Genomic DNA, 22619 nt, shown 5'->3' with positions numbered 1-22619 from the left:
ATATAAATGGGAAACTTAATTATGAGCCAGCCTCAAGGACTCCTTATACCTTCACCAGTGTTCCTCTGTGTTTTATTTTACTCTCATAAAAAATGCTTTCTATGCTGTTTAAGGTAACTTATGCCCTATTCTCTAAATGTCTCCATTGTCTCTGTTATCACCCCAAGTTTCCTTAATGTGATATCAAAACATGAGGACTAATTGTATTAATCATGTTTTTAAAAAATATTTTTATGATATTTTGACTTCTTGGGGGCCCCCCTGACAGGGGAGAGGTGGCCCCTCCTGGAGTAGCCAATACTTAAGAGACAGCAAAGGGCTCACAAGGGAGCACGACTTTCATACAAAAACCAACAATCCAGCGCTCACACTCTGAGCCACCTCCTCTGATGGTTCTTACCCTCCAAGAGGCAATATTCCTCTGCCCGAATCACCCAGGGCCGGTACCAGACAACTAGAGACCACCCTGCAGCCCACAGCCCACCGACATTATACAAACTAGCCGTGCTGTTTCCCCTTTCTTGCCAAAATACAATGCCCCATGCCTTCCCTTCATTCCTGTCTCTGCCTCCGGACGCTGGGTGCTTCCCCAAGTGGCCCCAAGTGCCATGCCTCTCATTTCTAACAGAACTGTGAATAACAGTAAACTCTTCTTTCAATGGCATGGACCTCTCTGTATTGTTACTCAGTCACGGTTACAAATTAAGACCCAGGCGCAAATCAGAGATACGGTTCCCAACGTGGCCAAGTACAATGGTGGCACTGTAATTTCTTCTTTATTTTATGCTGCTGAAATATCCTAATATTCCAATGTGCACTACTAGAATATACACCTAAGATCCACTACTAAAAGCTACTTTATAGGATCCAGCAGATGTTGGTAATTTTTTTTAGCAGTGGGTAAGTGATAGGTGAAGTTAACGTGAGCAATTGTAAGGGTGAAAAGACCTTCTTCCAGGAGACTGAAGTCAATGGCTTAGACTTAAGCATCTAGGCCTAGTAGAGAGGAGGTGATACTTGGCAACATTCAGGGTTCAATTCTTCCCCTGTGTGGCTGGCACAGACACCCCCCTACCCATTCAAATCTAGCTTCCTTGGGAATTAGGTTTTGGTGAACCACAGAATCAGAACAGGGCCTTTTAGTAGGGATGGTGCTAAAGACAAAGAGCTTCTTTCTGCAAGTTGCCACTGCTACCCACGTTAAAATGGGAGACAGGGACCTCCCTACTTGACTCCACAGGCATATCTGGGAAAAATAAAACCTCGTGCTTTACACAGAAAGAAACCACCCACATTTATTTTCCTCCTAATGAGCTACTATCTTTCTTCCTCATATCTTTGATATTTCTTTTTTTTTATTATTTGAAAGACAGCATCGAAATTTTAAAACAGTAATTTAAGTGGTGGGGGAAAACATAAAAAAAGAAAGGAAGGAGAAGAAACAGATGAATACTTTTTAAAAGCAGCTTACAGATCCTAATGACTATACAGCTAGGTCAGGCAATGGAGTATTCTGATTGTATCAACTGCCAACTTTCAAATAATTTTATGACAAAATGATAATATGGGTCACAGCAATTTTACCATCTATAAGTTTGTTCCTTGATGATTTGAAAGTCCCATGGTAAGACCTGACGTATGTTAAGAGTTGAGATATCACTTATTAAACATTCGGGGTTTCTTGGTTTGGGTGGGAGGAGCAGTTTAAGAGAAGACATTATTTTGGTTATAAAAATGAGATCACACTCCAAAACTTGGCACGTGAATTGGTTAGAACTTATGGTGGTTGCATGGATAAACCTGAAAAATTTTAACTGTTTTAATTTGGAACTTCAAAAATATCCTTTCAATTCAGAAGACAGGGACTCACAGGGAACAAGATACCCCCAAAATCTACCTGGCTTTCAGAATACTGCCTGTCAGGATGTCAGCTGCATTTCAAAGACACAGGCAGGGATGGAATTCGGAGTCAAGCCACTTAGGAGAGTGAACGGAAAAATACCTAACAGAGTGTACTGTACTTCCAGTGCTAAATTTAAAGAAGAAAAATGACTCCCCTACACTGTTATTACTCTAAATAGATTGTTTTTATTCTGATGTAACTAGAGCATTAGGGTCAGAACACTTTCAGTAAAATTAAACTGGAATACTCTGACTTTGCACGAGAGATTACATTATTTCCTGAGAAATTCTTAGAAATGACATCTCTATCACAGAAAAAAGGTAGGAAGGGGGAGGGGAAAGGGGACTGTTCTGCTTTAGCTAGATTTACAGCAAACCGGAGTTGGGATTTCTTTTTTTTTTTTTAACTTTCTAAAAGGAAGCTTCCTTCCTAATATGACTTGGGATATTGTTTCCTTCGTTTGACTTCATGAAAAATAATGTAATCTAAATGCTCAGGAAGTACCAACCTCTCCTGTTTTGCAGGATGCGGACGTGTGATGCGGGGCAGAGCATGGCGTGAGCACGGTCCATTCCCTCTGGTGTCAGAAAACAGAAACAATAAAAACTTTTGCTGCTCTAGTCCGCATCACCACTGTTGAACAGGCTTTTACGCGAGAACACTCAGGATGAGGAGATGACTCAGAAAGGGGCAGACAGCATCAGGAAGAGATAACTTAATGATTCAAGAACTATGCAAGTTATGATATTTAAAGAGTGAGGTTTAGAAAGCAATAGCATCCAATTGTTATGGGGAAGCCCTAACACTCTGAGCACAGAAACTTAATTTCAGGAAGGCTCCCGGAGAAATTATGATCACACTGTGGTGATTTGGACACCCTCACATGGAAACAGCAATTATACGGTTTTAAGGTAGAAAAAGATTTTTCTAAAAGAGAAAGACAGAGCATGGTCAACGCATAACCACTGTCACTAACCATTTCTAACAAAGGTCTCTGGCACACTAGATGCAGTTTTGCTTCCTTTCAGATGATCAGGTTAGGATGTAATGAATACTATTGTCAATGCATGAATTAATCAAATATTTTAGAAGTCACCTGGCCAAACTGCCTTTATACCATAATGAGATTTGAGATTCACAATATGAGAGGCACTGGAAAATACATTCAAATTTTCTGACTGGAAAATACATTCAAATTTTCTCTTTATGACTTTAAGTTACACAAGAATAGTGTTTGCTCATTCCCACGATGAAACTGAGTTTTGGCTACTGAAAACTCCTACAATGTAAAAACAAACACAATTATAAAGTCTTTCTATTAAAATGCTTGATGGATTGATAAACCAACATTCAGTATCATTAAATATATTTAAAAAAACTAAAACATCACATACCTTGAATAAGTAAAGCAAAACTTAAAGCTGCAATTTATTCTCTAGTCTGGTTCTCATCATCTCTTCATTAAGAACATCCACCTCGGGCTTCCCTGGTGGCGCAGCGGTTGAGAATCTGCCTGCCAATGCAGGGGACACGGGTTCGAGCCCTGGTCTGGGAAGATCCCACATGCCGTGGAGCAACTGGGCCCGTGAGCCACGACTACTGAGCCTGCGCGTCTGGAGCCTGTGCTCCGCAACGGGAGAGGCCGCGATAGTGAGAGGCCCGCGCACCGCGATGAAGAGTGGCCCCCGCTCGCTGCAACTAGAGAAAGCCCTCGCACAGAAACGAAGACCCAAAAATAAATAAATTAATTAATTAAAAAAAAATACACAAGATGTGGGGGAGGGGAGGAAAAATGAAGATCTTAAAAAAAAAAAAAAAAAAAAGAACACCCACCTCACAGACCAAGAAGCCAACTAAATGCACCAGCTGTTAGGCCAGCAAGAACAATTCGGTATCTCAGGTTCAAATGGTTATTCCAATTAACATCACCAATATGCACTAGAGGTTGGGATTTATACCACCGCTTTTTAATAGACAACATCTGGTCTGATCATTGTAAAACTTATTTAAAAAAACCAAAGAAAGATAATTTTCAGGTTGGGGTTGGAGAAAAACTTGCTAAATGTTTACATCCCATACCTGCCTCCCTCTCCTTGTATACTGTCCCGATGTGTTTTCCTGGAATAGACAGATACCCATTTCATAGCAGCTTTTTAATGTCTTCATATATTAGTGGATGGATGGTGAACTCAAATTTACTGATGGGCCTAGTTTCTAATGCCAATCTGAGTAGAAAGATGACATTTCCTAAATGCTTCACATCCACTGAATTAATGGGACAGGGTTATGTTTTCAAGGGGTTCTTTGCACTACTTTGGTTGTATTCTGAACATCCCAATGCATGTACAGTTTTAGCTCCCTTTATTCATTCTTTGTTTTGTGTGTGTGTGTGTGTAAGTACATATCCTCAAATCAACTATACTGTTTTCAGATTTTTCTACATCCAAGGTACCCTTCTTGTATTTTGATATTCATTTAATTAAAACATGCAATTTACAACACCTGATCTACTGCAGGACACAAAACACAGTTCTAACCGGTTCTATACTACTCCTTGGGTAAGGACTCACTTCAGCCCTGCCACTAGACAACTGTTTGATTCCTCCACCTCACAGACAACTTCACAGTGACACACAAAGCCTAAGCACGTTTTTGGTTAGCCTGTACTCTGAGAAATATGCTTCCAGATAAAAATGTGATTTCCCTCCAAAGCATGCTGTTCTCATCTGGACGAGCAAGACACTTTACTGGGAAGGGAGTCTTCTTTCTTGCAAAACCTAAACCACTTGTCAATCATCTGGGCTGTCCCCTGTTGTCAGTGAGCTACACACCAAAAGCATCTGGTTCAGAGAGATTTTCTTAGGTTGTTTTCCAACCGTGGGATCCATTCAAATTTCAGGCTAACCTCGTACAGAGTCAGATTCCACCAGGCACAGACTTGCAACTTTTGAGTAGGGCTCAACGTGTGCTAAGTGTTCCATTCTGTAACCGTATCAACAAGCATTTTACAAAGCACGATGGATGGATGTCACTCGTCCGTGCCTGGAACTCCTCATAAAAAGACAAGGGCTTGCAGAAACCCTGAGAGAGGAAATCAATTATTTCTCTCCCGGCTATTATTAACCAGCTCTTGCCGACTGCTCATCTTACGCGTGATGATGGCTAGTATTCGCCGAATGGCGAGCAGACGCTCCTTCAGCGAGATCATGCTGAGCATGGCCAGCTGAGCCTTCCGCTCCAACGGCAGCACTGCCAGGGTCCACCAGGACCAGGCAGGACCACGAAGGTTACTCTGCAAAACAAAGGGCAACACAAAATTAGCGCCTACAGTACAAGCCTGTTCCCCCCAAATTGTCTTTTGTTTACCCACAGGCACGTGGGCAAGAATTAAATGCCGTCTTCTCTTTGAGGTCTACTGCACAATTCATTCAGCCCTCAAAACACAAAGCTTCCTTTCATGTTACACACTTAAACGTGAGGAAACTCACAAAAGTAAGAATGTGTCAAGAGAAGCATCTTCCACAGGGAAACGCTATGGATTAGTCACCCCTGTTCTCTCAAAGCTCTAGTTCAGAACATAGGACCAGCCAGAAAAGGAGACTAACATTTTTACCTCTACTTTCCAATGTTCTGTTACTGTTCTTTAAGTTTTAAATATGTTATATGCAGCACAATGTTTATAAAGCAAACAGTATGTGTACAAGTTTGAGTGTTATAGTAAGATAAACCTTATAATACAGTGACAAATGTACCTCTATATGAAACATCTATATATATGAGTTATTGTTAAATATATATATAAGGAATTGCTATCAATTATATATTATTAATTGTTACTATTAATTATACATATACGTATATATGAACTAGTAAGCTACCTGATAGCCTTTATTTCACATAACCAAACGGGCACTTCTGGAATGAGCTCTAAGCAAAAGTTGATCACAAAGTTGTTCTCAATAGTCCCGGTACTGGAACCAAGACATCCAAGGCGCCCTGCTGCTAACATCTTGACTTCAGAATCCAAACTGGGAACCAGGGAGGGCGGCTCTAGACTCACCATAGCTCAGGGTGAGAGATTAGGAGTAACATGGAGGCCAAAGTACACGGGGCAGCCCATGTCACTGTGCGGAAGGCACCCGTCTCCTCTCCAAGGGAAGAAGGCACAAGTGTTGGACAAAACAACCTTCTGTATGATTCACACCCTCCCTTTCCCTACTCATCTTACAGAGTGGGGAGAAACTGAGTAGCATGATTAATGGGAAGGGCCTTGGCATAAAAATATCTCCCACAAAGGACCTAAAATCCTCTGTGGTAGGAAGACTAATGGTCTCCCAAAGGCGTTCACCCCCCAGTTCCTGAAGCCCGTGGCTATGGCAGCTTACACGGCAGAAGGGACACTGCAGGTGTGAGTGAGTCAGGGACCTGGAGATGGAGAGCTTAGGCTGGATCTCCCCCACCTCGGTGGGCTCAGCCTCATCGCAAGGGTCCTTCCAGCAGGGAGCTGTTCTGGGCTGTGGTCAGGGGCAGGTGAGACTATGGAAGAGGGGTCAGAGGTGCAAGCTGCCGGCCTGGAAGACGGACAAACGGGTGAGAGGCAAGGAACGCTGCAGCCTTTTGAGGCCAGAAAAGGTCAGGAAATGGATTCTCCTTTAGAGCCTCCAGGAAGGAATAAAGTCTTGCCATCACCTTGGTCATAGCCTGGTGAGACCTGTGTCGGATTTCTGACCTCCAGAACTGTACAATAAAAAATTTCTGTTGTTTTTAAGCCACTCCCATCATGCAATGTGTTACAATTAGAGATTAATTTGGGTTAATAAGCAAAAACTCCTAGAAAAAAAGAATGATTCATACCTCAATCAAGTTAGTCTAATCACCTTGCTTTCTGAATCCAGGCTACAGAACAGAGGAGGAGGAGGGGTTATAACAGAGTGGAGGGAGAGGAAGGACTCAGAGGTGATTTGAGGCTGAAAGTACTGTCTTGGGTTTGGAAAAGACAGAACTCAAGTGGGGGTAAAAGACAGAAGCTCCCAAGAGACAGAAAAAGAACATAAAAATGGATGGAAAAGATACAAAAGATATTTCATCTGACCCTAAACCTGCTGAGACCTGGCCCTGCCCCCCTTTCTCCAGGACAGGTGAGCGGGCACAGCAGGAGGCACCATACACTCTCAGTCACAAGCCCACACCATGCCCACCTGGCTGTGCCACCCAAATGTGGAGGAGTGGAGTCACCTGCACTCAGAAGTGCTTCACAGACCTGAAGCCCGTTCATCACTTAAAGAACCAGGGTCACTGAGAGCACTCCTGAGAGCAGGGAGAAAGCCCACGATGATGGGATCGAGGGCTAGAAGAGCTTCCGATCTAATAAGAGTTAGGGGATTTTCTCTTCATTTATCCAACGCCTGTTCATTGGGTGCAGGGCAATCTTACACGCAAAACATAAAGTGTTCCTGCCAATACACTAAAATCACTACTAAATCTTCCCATGTTGGTGGGAGAAGTACAAAAGCTGACAGCCGATCAGAATAAACTGATTTCTGAGAGAAAAGAGATTATCTTCATGTAGTATTAAGCAGAAAGCATTTATCGCTTTGCTCCAAAAGGCACATGCTACTATACCAGGTGCTTCTTTGGGCTGCTGATAAATGAACTGGTTCATAAGCGACCATAATGGAGTAAATAGCATAGCGGGTACTGCCAAGTTTTCCCTCAGCATAATGTGTCTCAGCACATTACGGCAGGAAATAACAGCATGATAAAAGAAGAAAAGACAGTATACCTGAGGCTCAGGTTCTCTGTCGGGCATTAACCCAAAATGGCTTAAAATCTGTTCTTTCATGTGATCCTGAAGTGAAGCAAACCAGGACACAGACTGCTGATAAACTGAATCGTGCAGTGCGGTGAGTTCTTCATACTCTGGACCTTCCACCTGATCAAGGAGAACAGACAACCTTTTCAACAATTCATTATCACACGCGTGTCCATCACACAGTGACTGCGGCCACGTCTGCTGAGCGGATTCCCGGCATTTAACACTTCAGTAATTCATTAGTGTTTTATAAACACGATATATGCTCAACATAGAAATCTTCACTTTTTTTACACAGTGGAGCTCTACCTACCCTGTCTGTCTGTCCGTCTGTAACATCCAGATGTTTCTCTTAATATAAGCACATACCCGATGTTATCATGAATCATTTTTAATGAATACATGCAATCCTATATCGGAGATGTGCCATAATTTACTCATCCATTCACGTAAGATATATTTTAAAATAATACAAGTAATATAAGTATTTACGCAAAAGTGGTTTTGCGCGTGTGTGTGAGAGAAGGGGCTGTCATTTCCTCAGGATAGTTTCCCAGAAGTAGGATTACCAAGTCAAAGAGTTATAACATTTTAAAAATTATATTCCATGTCACCACATTATATTCCAATAGATATGTTACAGCGACAGTGCATTCACGGCCTGAGCCTGATGCCAGGGGGAGGCCCTTAGGCTTCAGACGGATGCGCCCTGCTGCCCGGGGCCCCTCTCACTGCCCAGCAAGGCTCAGTCCTAGGTAGGGACACCGAGCAGGAGAAGCTCTGGGCTGAGGCCCAGGGGACCCGGGTTTGTTCTGGCTCCATCATTGCCTCTTGTGTGCAAGTTTCGGCCAGTTGCTCAGCCGCCTTAGGAGAGAATTTTCTCATCTGTAAAATGGGAATAAAGCACTAAGGTCCTTCCTGGTTATAAAACAACAGCATTTATGAAAATTGGGGTAAACTGAGGAATCAGATTATAACACACGTGACCATTCTCAATTTGATTTATATAATACAAATCAAATATTCATATGTAGTGGAGAGTTTTCTTTTAAAAAATACTAAAATTATTTCATGTTGTAGCTATTTAAGCTACCATTTTAAAATATATACGTACACCCCCAGAAGTCATCATCCACAATGACAGTCAATAAACCCTCTCATCAGATGTGTTACCAGCATAGAAGAGGGACCCTGAGAGCCACCGCACTCGGTCTTCTTCACACTCAGCTCCCTGGGCCCAAGACCTCAGAGCTCACCTCGCTGCACTCTGCCCTCTGCCCCACGAGGCCCGGTGCCCACAGATGACCAGAAACAGCAGCTGGCAAGGGGACAGAGCTGGCACCGTGGGTGTGACTACTCACCTTTTCATCCTCCAGATACTCAATGTCCGCCGTGTTGTAGCCGTCTCTGTGACGGTGGCTCAAAACCCGGAAGCGGCTAATCCCAATGGCATCCACGACGGAGCTGCCATTGGGGAACGTCCTGACGTCCTTGATCTCCAGCATGCAGCCGTACTCTGAGATCCTGGCGGGACAGGCGGGAGAAACGACCCTGACTTTAAAAATGCAGGAGGGTCTTCACTTCTCCCCAGATGCAGTCCTGGGTCTTAAAGGAATAACAAGCCAAACGAAACAAAGAGCGTCTCCACGCCGGAGCAGCAAGGTCATTTCCTCCAAGAGACCAGCAGCCGATGAGAAACACACTGATGTGTGACATGGCAAGAGAAGGGCCGGCGGGGACGGGGCACCTGTGCCTCAGCCCTTCTAACCAGTGGGGTGGGGACAGGTGGACCTGAAATGTGGCCCCTCGGCCCCGTTGGCCAGGGCACTAGTGCACTGTCCCCACGCCCCGCCCCTCAGACTCTGCTCCCCTCCCCCATGCTGCTTCCCTCCCCAAAAAACTGCCTCGGAAAGGCATCTACGAGCACCGTCTTCAGGACTTCCCTGGTGGCTCAGTGGTCGAGAATCCGCCTGCCAATGCAGGGGACACAGGTTCGAGCCCTGGTCCGGGTAGATCCCACATGCCGCAGAGCAAATAAGCCTGTGTGCCACAACTACTGAGCCTGTGCTCTAGAGCCCGCGAGCCACAACTACCAAGCCCACGTACCACAACTACTGAAGCCCACGCGCCTAGAGCCCATGCTCCACAGGAGAAGCCACCGCAATGAGAAGCCCGTGCACCGCAATGAAGAGTGGCCCCCGCTCTCTGCAACTAGAGAAAGCCCGCGCGCAGAAACGAAGACCCAATGCAGCCAAAAATAAATAAATTAATTAATTTAAAAAAAAAAAAAAAACTGTCTTCATCTCCCTGTCTCCCCATCACACCTCAAGACCCCGCCGTTCTACTGACATGAGGCCAGTGGAGTCACACGCCCCAGCTGACCTGTCGCTGACCCAGCACTCTCGCCCTCCCTGACCAGTCCCTCCCTTCACCACATGCGTCCTCCACGTGTCCCCAACACACTGGGGCTGCCCGGGACACTGTATCCTCACTCCAAAGCCTCCCGCGTGACCCTACCCCCAGTCACGGTTCTAACCGTCCTCCACGTCCTGATGGTATCGAGCATGCCTACGATGTGTCAAGCATTACACAGAGCAATTTATCATACGTATTCATCCAAGCCTCACAGAAGCATGGAGGCTCAGAAAAATTAAACTGATCTAGGGCCACAGGAAGATTCAGAGTCGAGTTCTGAACCCAAGGGTATCTGATGCTAAAGTGAATGAACAACTGCACTACACACCTCCGAACTAATGCTGAGGGAGGACTCCCAAGTTACACACCTGTGTAGAGTTATAACACCTCTGCCTGGACCGCCAATAAAGCGCCCTCCTTCCTAAGGGTCTGTCTTATCCACAGCTGCAGTGCGCACGGAGCCCCCTGAGGAGCCCCTTCAAAGGAGGCCTCGGTGCCCCAGCTCACATGTCAGCTCCTCCAAAGTCGGTCTCAGCCACAAAACCTGTTCCTGCGATAAACATCTCGCCTGGTCTGTGGCCAGGAACTCGGCTGCCAACCCTGCAGCATCCAGGGGACCGAGGCTCTCACGTTTGTCCACACGAGGCCATTAGAAATTTGTCCAAAAGATCGGCTGAACTCTCCCCCTCTCCTGGGCTTGGCCATGGGTGAGCCAGGGCTCCTGTCTGCTCTCTCCCTGGAGGACGTGTCTCTCCTCGGTTACCCTGAGCAACCTGCACTTTGACGGGTTCAGGAAACTTAGGTTCAGTAGCTTATCTGTAGTAAATCTCTTCTGAATGTTCCACATTCCCAGTGGAAGTGGAACTTATGAAACTGTTTTTTCACTTTGCTTATGCTGATTGTGATGAATCAAATCTTAATAATTCAAATTTATTCATCTCTTCCTCTATGCTAATGCTCTCAGCATCTTGTGTAAGAAAAGAATCTCTCCCTGTTCCCAGTTGTAAAGATAGTCCCCAATATTCTCTCTTAAATGTTTTAATATTTTGTTTTTCACATTTCGCATTGGGAATGTAAATGTGTTATTTTTTGTGTATAGTATAGGGCAGAGAAAAGATTTTTTTTTTCCCATTCGGACTACCCACTAATTGTCTGAGTACCTTTTATTGAGGAGTTTTGCCTTTTCTCACAAAATTACATATAAATTTGGAGTCCAAATATGAATGGATCTGCTTATCTCTATAGTCTGTTTCAATGGTCTACTTACTTGGACTTGTAAGTTTATTGCAGGGATGTTGTCCCATCTTGCTCAGCTGGTTTTTCAAAACTACCATGGTCTTGGTCTTTCACATAATGATTCTAAAATCAGCTTGAGCAATTCCATGAAAAACCCTCTTGTGATGCTGACCGGATCTACTTTGGATTTACAGACCAACTGGGGTAAAAAGAACATCTCTCTATGATACTGAGTCTATGTACCCATGAACACAGTATCTCTGTCCATTCTTGAATATCTTTCAATAAAGTTGTAGAATTTTCTCCATAAATGTTCTACATACATCTTTAGAAAGATATGTTCCTAGGTATATACGGTGGAAACTAGCGGATGGCCTTAAACATCCATTCTCCCCTTCCTCCTGGGCACCTGGATGGACTACATTTCCCAGCCTCCTCTGCTGGAGGTGTGAGCAGCAGTGACTGATATGGGCCCCTTTTCTCCAGGATCCCCTACAAGCACCAGGGCCTCTTCCACCAGCTAGAACTTGGATGTAATGACCTCATCAGGACCATGCGGTAATGACAAAGCCCTAGAGGATCAGGAAGCCAGGACGTGGGCAGGACCCGGGGTCCCCAGAGCAGTCTTTAGAGGGGAGCTGCCTGCTGATTTGGAACATCTTCCCTAGAAAAATGATGCGAAACAAAAAGAGATAAAAAACCAAGCACCATGGGTTCTTATAAGACTGAAAGTTTTCTGGCTGTGTGGATAAAGGTTTCATGGAGGATGTAAGTTTTTTTAGACCTAAAAAGTTGGACCAGATTTCTTTGTATAATGGTGAGCTAGAAGAGAATTACAGGCAGAGGGAAGCATGGAGGCATGAAAACATGAACTTTTTTTAGAGAAGGGCGAATAATGTGGCAATGGACCAGGAGGTATGATGTTCCAAAGGAAGGAGTAGGAGATGAGGCTAGAACCCAAGGGTGGGACCACATCACGGATGGCCCTGAACTTATACTTTGTTACATAACAGGAGCCACTAGAGGTTTTCAACATCACCTTAAGTTGTTCTTCAAGAAAAATGACAAACGATACATTTAATTAGAACCCCTTCTTTGAACACTGGTAATTCTTACCCTGCGTGCTCAGCAGATAAACACATGCCAAACCGTTTGGTGCCAGTTTCCATGCATCTTCTTATCATAAGCCGATAGCGGGGCTCAAAGACGTGGAGCGGACAGGGCACGGTGGGGAAGGCCATGGCACACACGAAGATGGGCACGTCCCTGGTCAGACTGCGGGGTGAGGGAAATGTTAACTTAGAGGTGGAGCTGTTAGAAACAGAAGGGAGTGAGAGTCACTGTGAAACAGCAAAAGCTAGCCAACCTCAGCTCTCTCATTTACAAAACCCTCAGGTTGGCCTCAGGCTTAGGTGGGAAAAGAAAGCCAAGGGCCACAGCTTGAGAAAGTTCTCAGCTGACCCAGGTTCCCTGCCAAGCCCTCTTATTTAATCTGATGAGACCACTCTTATGATCACTATAAAAACATTCTGATGACCTTGAGGGCACTGTGCTAAGTGAAATAAGTCAGACAGAGAAAGACAAATACCACCATAGGGCCTCATTGATATGTGGAATCTAAAAATAAACAAAACCAAGCTCACAGATACAGAGAACAGACAGGGCTACCAGAGAAGGGGGCAGGTGAAGTGGGTGAAGGGGGTCAAACAGCACAAGGTTCCAGTTATGAAATAAATAAGTCCTAGGGATGTAAGGTGCAGCATGGTGACTATCGTTAATAATACTGTGCTGCATATTTAAAAGTTGCCAAGAGAGTAGATCTTCAAAAGCTCTCATCACAAGAAAAAAATTTTTGTAACTATGTCTGGAGACAGAGGTTAACTAGACTTACTGTGGTGATCATATCACAATATACACAAATATCAACTCATTATGTTGTACACCTGAAACTAATACAATGTGAGATGTCACTTATATTTCAAGAAAAATAAGTAAGAAAAACTCCTGATGAAAGCAGTCAAAGGTAATGAGTTCTAAATAAAAAAAGAGTAGAAGAATGATAAGGTCTCAATACTTACAGGTCACTACAACACAACATTTTAACCACTTTAAAAGAGAAAAAATAACTGTCAAGCCTATTTTGAGTGGTAATCCCTTTTTCCCTTCTGTTTCTATGTCCTGTGCCTTTTCAATTCTGAAAAATTCAGCATTGCTTATTTAGATACAAAAAGCAACCATATAATATTGTCAAAACACACTTTTGAAATATTTCTTACAAACATTTTCAATTAAATTCACATAAACTCTTTGCAATTAATTTTTTTGGAGGCTAATTTCTCTGCCAAAGGCAGGGGAAAAGAATGAGATAAAGCCGTGAGATTAACAAGGATTTTCTTCTTTAGCCTGAACTCAACACCAAGTACCTGGAGCACGGGGACTTACTTTGAAAGCTCCGTCATTTCTTCATCATAAATTCTCTTTCTGTCGGACAGTTCGTCTGACAAATATCGAAATATTAATTCTTCAGCCAGAGTAGTTATATGAAAATTTCTGCTTGCCAACAACTGGAACAAAAGAAAAAGTTAAATAATACCACACGGTAATTAATTCTTAAGGACAAAGAGCTCTCTTCCTAGTCAAGGGTCAACAAGGAGGTGGGGGGAAGGGAGTGGTCTCAGAAGACAAAAGGGACTGAGGTGAGAGCAGGGGGGTCAGCCCTGAGAGGGAGGGGAAGGGAGGGGAGGGGGAGGGGGAAGGGAGGGGAAGGGGGAGGGGAGGGGAGGGGGAGGGGAGGGGAGTCCCTGGCCCGCCTTCCCGCCCCCCCCCCCCACCATGAGAGAAGCGCAAAAGAAAGGGTTCCCTTGGAGGAAGGAAGAGGCAATTCCCATTTTGCTGGCGTATATGCTTTCCATGAGTATCATAATGTCAGGGAGGGTGAGTAGCAGGTGGTGGGAGAGAAGAGCGATATCAAAGAACCACCTTGGAGAGTGAAAAGCTGAAGCTACCAGAAAAGCACAGTAAGAATGACTAATGAGGACTTCTCTGGTGGCGCAATGGCTAAGAATCCACCTGTCAGTATGGGTTCGAGTCCTGGTCCGGGAAGATCCCACATGAATTGGAGCAACTAAGCCCGTGCACCACAACTACTGAGCCCGTGAGCCACAACTACTGAAGCCCACACGCCTAGAGCCCGTGCTCTGCAACAAGAGAAGCCACCACAATGAGAAGCCCGCACACCGCAATGAAGAGTAGCCCCCGCTCGCCGCCATTAGAGAAACCCTGCGCTCAGCAACAAAGACCCAACACAGCCAAAAACAAATAAATGAATAAGTAAATTTATTAAAAAAAAAAAAAAGAATGACTAATAAGGTTTTGGGTCTTATTATGAATTTAAGATTTAAGATTATGAATTTGAAGTGAAATTTAATCTTCCCTATTTTGTGGGTTTACTCTAGCATTGCGATGTTACTTATACAGACGCACACAGAAGGCAAAGAGTTGACTTGATCTGGACTGGGAAAGGGCATTGACGGACTGAGGAATTAAAGCTGGATGTGAAGGGGAAGTAGGTGGAGACCGAATAAAAAAGTGCTAGGAATTGTCAGTTTCCAAGAAATACTTACTTCTGAGAGTTTTTCTTTGCACAAAGGACAATGCGGGGCATGGTCCAGGCAGCGCTCGAGGCATTTTAGGCAAAACGTGTGTCCACAGGGCGTAGTGACAGGCTCAAAGAGCAACCTGGAGAAAACATCTGGGTTTTCAGCAAGAAATGTCCAGAAGACATTTTTAAATAACCTTTTTATAAGAATTCTAGAAATCACTTATATCCATTTTCCATTTATAACTTCCTTAATCATATTTTTGGAATAGAAATCAATTGTTATTGAGATATATGTAATTTCTCTGACAATAAAAAGCCCATTACGTTTAGGATACAAAATTCAGAAAGGCTGAATTCTTCACAGTTGCGTAGATTCTATGTCATCCTACCTCATGCAAAGGGCACACTCAAAATCAGCCACGTCTATCAGGAGCTCTGCACTTTCTCCTACGTTAGAGCTCACGTTCCTTTGGGGTGAGGAATCAGCCTCTGAAAAAGTTAAATGCTATAATTAACACTTGCACATCTGGGTAAGAGCATGCGGTAACTGTATTTCCTCTGGATAAAGTATGTTACACCAATGTAACAAACCATGCTGGATGGAATTAGCGGTACAGCTGTCCTTCCGTATCCCCGTAGGGACTGGCTCCAGGATCCCCACAGATATCAAGACCCCTGATGCTGGAGTCCCATACGTAAAATGGTGTGGTATTTGCGTATAACCTAAGCACATCTTCCCACATACAGGCATCGCCCAGAGATATTGCAGGGTCAGTTCCAGTACACTGCAATTAAGTGAATATTGCAATAAACTGCATCACACAAATTTTTTTTTTGGTTTCTCAGTGCATATAAAAGTTATGTTTATGCTATACTGTAGTCCATTAAGTGTGCACTAGCATTATGTCTAAAAAACAATGTACATGTGTTAATTGAAAATAATTTATTGCCAAATGTGCTAACCATCTTCTGACAACACAGGTTTGCCACAAACCTTCAATTTGTAAAAAAAAAAAAAAAAAAAAAAATCTGAAAAGCACAATAAAATGAGGTGTACCTGTACATTAAATCATCTCTAGGTTACTTATAATACTTATAATAATATATGTAAATGCTATGTATTGATAAATCGTTCCTACACAGGGCAAAAGCAAGTTTTGCTTTTTGGCACTTTCTGGAATTTTTTTTTCTGAATATTTTTGATCCGTGGTTGGTTGAATCCGTGGATACTGAGGGCTGACTGTATACAGCCATAAGTTATCTGTAAAGCATGAATAAAAGTGAAAGTTATACCTAAATTTTCTCTGCTATTTTTGACTATGAAGTCCTTGTAGGGGTAAACATTTAAACTGTCCTACAATCTTGAAGGTGGTATGTTCATTTCATTATTAATTTTAAACCACCTATATAAAAATTTTCTAAAGTATATTGAGTATCAGCCAACATTCTATCACTCTAGGGTCACACACTCCGTGACAAAATAGCCTCACTGACCTTTCTTGGGAATTTTTCCAGGGGCGTTCACATCGTGTGCATCCTCCAAATCATTCGGAAACTGTCTCTTTAAACCAGTGCTCAGCGCCGCTGGAAGAAAACTTTCTAACACTTCCTTATCCTCTTCACAGTGTAGGCCCAGTATAAAATATAACACCGAAGAATTGGTATTTCTAAACACATCCTGTTTCTCAGATGGATTCTGGTTAAGTAGGAAAAAAGAATCCTGAATATTAAAGAAATCATAGCATCAGAGAAAAAAAAATCATGCAGTAGCCTTTCTTAGAAATCTCTGGAAAAAAAGAGAGCATATACTCTTCCCTCATAATTGGTTTCATCTATTAACTTCTAAGATGAACTTTACACTTTTCATGGTAAAATATAAGGATAATTTCTTCCTGAAACAGATCAACTTAACACCAATCTTCATATATTCAAACCATCCCTCTGCTATCTTTTCTCCAAGACAAAATAATATCATGTCTCCTGATGTTGTGGGTTGTTTGGAGATGTTCTAAAAGTGTCTTTCAATCTTCAGTGATTTTCATTACTTCCATCAAATTCCTTTAAAACTGTCAATTCTCAGGTTGAGAAGCCAGAACTGGTCTTAAGAAGTACTTGTAGCTAACGTAATGCAACCGTGTGAGTAACTTGTAAATGTTCAAAATTACATAAAGCTTAATCAAGATAAGATTGACAAACACGCGCACTTCCCACCTTAGAACTCCCTGCACTGCCACCTCCCTCCACAGGAGGCTGGCTGTTTACGTGGTTCTGACACTGAGCCGTTAATCTTGTGTTCAACATTCTGCTTTGGACGGAAGATGTTAAACGCTGAGGCACGTTTTCTGAAGCAGGGAAAAACACCTCACACATTACCTGTAAAATTGCCAAGAAGAAAAATATGTATTTTAAGACACTTTTGAAAAATACATCATATACCTGAAAGACTCAGAGGAAACTTTGAGGCCAAACAGGCCTAAAACATTGACAAGAATAATTACCCTATTCCAACCGCCAATGTTTTAAAATTCAAGTGTTTCTGAAACCACAGTCAACATCTTAAGCATTTTAGTCCCCAGTCCGTGTCCATCTTTCTCTTACCAATTACAAAATATGAGCATTACAGTTTCTTTCAGTTTGGTCCTTACACATCTGCTACAGAAAATCTCCCCTAAATGTCTCAGGGATGAGAGAGAAACACGGGGTGTATTGGTTGCAGGGGGTGCCAGACTGAACCTAAGCTGTGATGACCCACAGGATTAAGATAGTTCTAGAGGGCTGCTTAACTTACAAGAGCACCAGAAGAGTCAACTAGTAAGAACTTCAGAGGAAGAGAAGGTGAAGGGGCACAATTCTGGTTCACCAGCTTTCGGTGGTGGTGGGAAGTGCTGGCCAGTCCCTCGATGGTCCTGCCCAACTGCATGGACTCAGCTGAATCCAAGGGCTTAAGAGAGGTGTAAAGGATTCGGGTTCGAGCCCTGGTCTGGCGGGTTCGAGCCCTGGTCTGGGAGGATCCCACATGCCGCGGAGCAACTGGGCCCGTGAGCCACAACTACTGAGCCTGCGCCTCTGGAGCCTGTGCTCCGCAACGGGAGGGGCCGCGATAGTGAGAGGCCCGCGCACCGCGATGAAGAGTGGCCCCCGCTCGCCACAACTAGAGAAAGCCCTCGCGCAGAAACGAAGACCCAACACAGCCAAAAATAAATAAATAAATAAAACAAAAAAGAGAGAGGTGTAAAGGATTCACTGAAACCTCAACAAAGAATCCACCCACTGCGCTGCAGGTGACAGATGAGTGCACCAGAACCCACGACCTCTGCGGCGGTGAGGACCAGCATCCCAGCAGGGACGTCAGTGTCCTCGGCAGTGGCCCTGAGGGGTCAGCAGAGCTGCAGGAGGCTGCCAGGGAGGGTACCACATCTCACGGGCATCAGGAGGCTGGCACTGTTTGGCGCTGTCTGTGACAGAAGATACCTAGCACCCGTAAAATGCTGGAGGGAAAACATCATGTCTGCATGCAAAAGCACCAGACAGGCAAGAATCCACAAAACCTAAATCCCGGTCCTGGGACCTTCGAGAATCTGCTTCATCTCTCTGAGCTCGGGCTGAACTTCTCATGATGCTGTTGTAAGCATCAGTTGGGGTAACATATGTTTTACGATTCTTGTGAAAGTTGCAGGTGAGACAAAGCAGGCAGGAATCGTTAAAAATAGCCAGCTCAAGATTCAATATTATTTTGACAAGTTGAAACAGTGATCAAAACCAATGAGTGACAATTTAACAGGATTAACAAAGACCAGTCAACTACACAAGAAAAGGATAAAAAATATTGCTAGAAAGTTCTCATTTAAAAAAAAAAATCTGGCTATTCTGGCTAACTACAGTTCTAATAGAAGCCAACAGTGTGATGGTATCAGGCTAAAAATCAACTCCCAGTGAACACAGGGAAGATGAAAGTTCACCACCTGCAGCCACTGGATGTAGGGGCTAAAGTTCGGAGTATACAGCAAGGCAGCCACAGGAGGAAACCTGACAACCCTGTTCTGTGGGGAGAGGATGTTAGGTTCAAAGAACTAGTCAAGGCAAAGATGATAGCTCTTCTCTAATATCTAAGGCGGTTTAAATTAAGGAGGAAAAACTTTTCTCTTGCTCCAGAGACTAAAACTCAACTGTAGAGTGGAAATTACAGGGTAAGTGTACCCTACAAGTTGAAAATAAACAGTGTTAAAATATGGAAATGTTGATGTAAAAACAAGGACTCCTTGTCATCGGAAATGCTAAGACTGTGTACCTACCGTACAGGCTTTTTTATAGGGCAGGTCCCTACGTCAAGTGTGACTCGATGACCTCCAATAAGACTGGGTTAAAGATCTGCATAAAAGAGCAGGTGTTTCTGCTCCGTGTTGGTGAAGCTTCACTGAAAATTTCAAGTCAACCTATGTAGGTGAATTGATATCTTTTGCATATATCATGATGTCTCTTACAGGGTTTCTGCACAAACTACAGTCCTTGAATTACAAACTCTAGGATAAATCACTTTGCCTCCCCAGCTGCACACACCTACCCTGCCTCACGAATGCATGTCATTATTTCAGCAGAATTGAGGTATGTGTACATGGTCTCATGAAACACGCTGCATTATCAAATGCATGAACTCATCATTACCACTGTGTGTTTTAAATCACACTGTCATGAATATTCAGAACTACATTTCTTGTTCATTTTCCATGTAGCAGTTACTCAGCATGGACACAAAGGCTGAAAATAAGACTTCAAGAAGAAAGTCATTGAAAGGAAATCACACCTTCTGCACTTCTTTCTTCACTGAGTTACATTCAGGATTCAAAGCAAGGCAGTAGAGAAACTCCTTCAACACTTCCTTACTTCTTCCCAGTCCGGAAAGAGCCAGAGCTTTCACGTGATGTCCCTGGATTCATCCAAAGATATACATTTGAAAAAACAGTGTGATGATATACTTTTGTACAAACAACCCTGAAATAAAAAAAAATCACTGGAACTGTTTTATTTGCACATTAAGTAGAATAAACACAAGCTCACCGAGGATGGCTCTAGCTCTACTGCCTTCGAAACTGGGCAAACCTGAATGTCCCACAAGTGCAACACACAATCAGAACACAGGAGTCCATACCTGGAATGTGAGCCCAAAGCAGTTCCAAGGGACATGCTAAGAGAGAACTGACTGTCTACCACCCTTCACTCACCCAGTAATCACAGGTCACTACCATGTTCCTGTCTTCAAGGAGCATACAGTCTTGTGGGAGCACACAGACAGGACAGACACAAAGTGTAATATACAAAGTCCCACAACAGAAATGAACAAAATGCAATATGGGTCAATATTTTCCAACAGCATTTTGTTTTTGCTTTATGGATGCAATGTGGCAACGAAGACCCAATGCAGCCAAAAATAAAAATAAATTAATTTAAAAAAAGAGAGGGCATACTTGTCTTGCTCCTGACCACAGAGAAAAAGCTTTTAACTTTTCACCACTGAACATGATTTTGGCTGTGAGCTTGTCATATATAGCCTTTATTATGCTGAGGTTCATTCCTTCTATACTTAATTTGTTGAGAGTTTATATCATAAAAGTGGGCTGAATTCTGTCAGATGCCTTTTCTGCATCTATTAAGATGACCATATAATTTTTATCCTCCATTCTGTTAATGTGGGGTATCACATTGACTGATTTGCATATGTTGAACCATCCTTGCATCCTAAGGATAAATCCCACTTGATCATGTTGTAGTGATCCTTTAGTGCGCTCTTTAATTTGGTTTGCTGGCATTTTGTTGAGAATTTGTGCATCTACATTCATTAGAGATAATTGGCCTATACTTTTCTTCTCTTGCAGTGGCCTTGTCTAGCTTCAGTATCAGGGTAATGCTAACCTCATAAAACGACTTTGGAAGTGTTCCATCCTCCTCAATTTTTGGAAGAGTTTGGTAAGGATTGGCATTAATTCTTCTTTAAATGATTGATAGAATTCATCAGTGAAGCCACCTGGTTCTGGGATTTTCTGTTCTGGCAGATTTTTCATTACTGGTTCAATCCCCTTGATTGTTATTGGTCTGTCCAGATTTTCTAATTACTTCTTGGTTCAAGACTTGGTAGGCTGTATGTTTCTAGGAATTTACCTATTTCTTCTAAATTATCTAATTTGTTGGTTTATAAATGTTCAAAGTAGTCACTTTGAACCTTTGTATTTTTGTGGTATCAAATGTCTTCTCTTTTACTCATAATTTTATTTATTTGACTCATCTCTTTTTTCCCTAGTCTAGCTAAGGGTTTGTCAATTTTAACTTTTCAAGAAACCAAATCTTAGTTTTGTTAATCTTTTATGTTGTCTTTCTCATCTCAATTTCATTTATTCCTGCTCTAATCTTTATTACTTCCTTCTGCTAACTTAGTTTGTTCTTTAGGTTCTTGAGATTTAAGGTTGTTTATTTTTTTTAAAATTTGTTTAAAGCATTAGTATCTTTATTTATTTATTTATATTTATTTATTTTTGGCTGTGTTGGGTCTTCATTGCTGTATTCAGGCTTTCTCTAGTTGCAGTGAGCGGGGGCTACTCTTCATTGCAGTGGCTTCTCATGTTGAGAAGCATGGGCTCTAGGCACGCAGGTTTCAGTAGTTGTGGCACGCAGGCTCAGTAGTTGTGGCTCTCAGGCTCTAGAGCGCAGGCTCAGTAGTTGTGGTGCATGGGCTTAGTTGCTCTTTGGCACGTGGGATCTTCCCAGACAAGGGCTCAAACCCGTGTCCTGTGCACTGGCAGGCAGATTCTTAACCACTGCGCCACCAAGGAAGTCCCTGAGGTTGTTTATTTTAGATCTTACTTTTTTCTTAATGTAAAAGTTTATTGCTAAAACTTCCTTGTTAGAACTGCTTTTGCTGCATCCCATACATTTTGGTATGCTGTGCTTCCACTTTGGTTCGTCTCTGGATATTTTTTTATTTTCCTTTTGATTTCTTCTTTGACTCAGCGGTTGTTCACAAGCCTGTTGTTTAATTCCTATGTATTTGTGACTTTTCTAGCTTTTCTCCTATTATGTATTTCTAGTCTCATACCATTGTGTCTGGAAAGGATACTGGATAAAATTCCAATCATCTTAAAATTATTAAGACTTGCTTTGTGACCTAGCATATGATCTATCATGGAGAATGTTGTGTGCCCTTGAGAACATATATTTTGCTGCTGTTTGATGGAATATTCTGTATATGTCTACTAGACTCATTTGACCCAGGAGTCCATTATTCCTTATTCAAGTTCAAGTCCATCATTTCCTTATTGATTTTCCATCTGCATGACCTGGCTTCAGTGGATCATCTAAACTCACTTTCACCTGAAGTTGGCTGTGAGGGCACCAACTGGGTAGGGGTGCGGTGCCACCATCTCCATGCAGATCTGCCAGCTGAGTTCAGCACTGGCAAAGACCATGGGGACACTCAGCAGCCGAGACTGCCAGCCTCCCATGGGTATCTGCAATGGCAGTGGCAGCTAGGGCTGCTGGGGTCCTCCTCTTCTTCTTTTCTATATGTGGGGGGATGTTCTAGCTGAGGGGATCCCTCTGTGGTACCAGGCCTGAGGCACTTGCATTCAGAGCAGCAGCAGAGCAGGAGTCACGAGCTCAGTGGC

At 43.1% G+C, this 22619-nt stretch overlaps 1 protein-coding gene across 1 annotated transcript in view; it reads right to left on the bottom strand.

Annotated features, from left to right (window-relative positions):
* Positions 1 to 3910: 3910 nt before the first annotated feature.
* Positions 3911 to 22619, bottom strand: part of LONRF2 (LON peptidase N-terminal domain and ring finger 2) — a 33553-nt gene continuing 14844 nt past the window's right edge. The window contains exons 3-12 of the mRNA XM_036872387.1: positions 19769 to 19891; positions 17179 to 17340; positions 16462 to 16663; positions 15357 to 15456; positions 14990 to 15104; positions 13809 to 13930; positions 12483 to 12641; positions 9077 to 9239; positions 7686 to 7835; positions 3911 to 5195 (exon numbers count right to left, since the gene is read on the bottom strand). Coding sequence (XP_036728282.1) covers positions 4998 to 5195; positions 7686 to 7835; positions 9077 to 9239; positions 12483 to 12641; positions 13809 to 13930; positions 14990 to 15104; positions 15357 to 15456; positions 16462 to 16663; positions 17179 to 17340; positions 19769 to 19891 — 1494 coding nt within the window. The 3' untranslated portion in view covers positions 3911 to 4997. The remainder of the gene's footprint in view (positions 5196 to 7685; positions 7836 to 9076; positions 9240 to 12482; positions 12642 to 13808; positions 13931 to 14989; positions 15105 to 15356; positions 15457 to 16461; positions 16664 to 17178; positions 17341 to 19768; positions 19892 to 22619) is intronic.

The sequence above is a fragment of the Balaenoptera musculus genome, chromosome 13, assembly GCF_009873245.2.
Source record: "Balaenoptera musculus isolate JJ_BM4_2016_0621 chromosome 13, mBalMus1.pri.v3, whole genome shotgun sequence".
NCBI lineage: Eukaryota > Metazoa > Chordata > Mammalia > Artiodactyla > Balaenopteridae > Balaenoptera > Balaenoptera musculus.
This window is presented reverse-complemented; position numbering and strand designations above follow the sequence as displayed.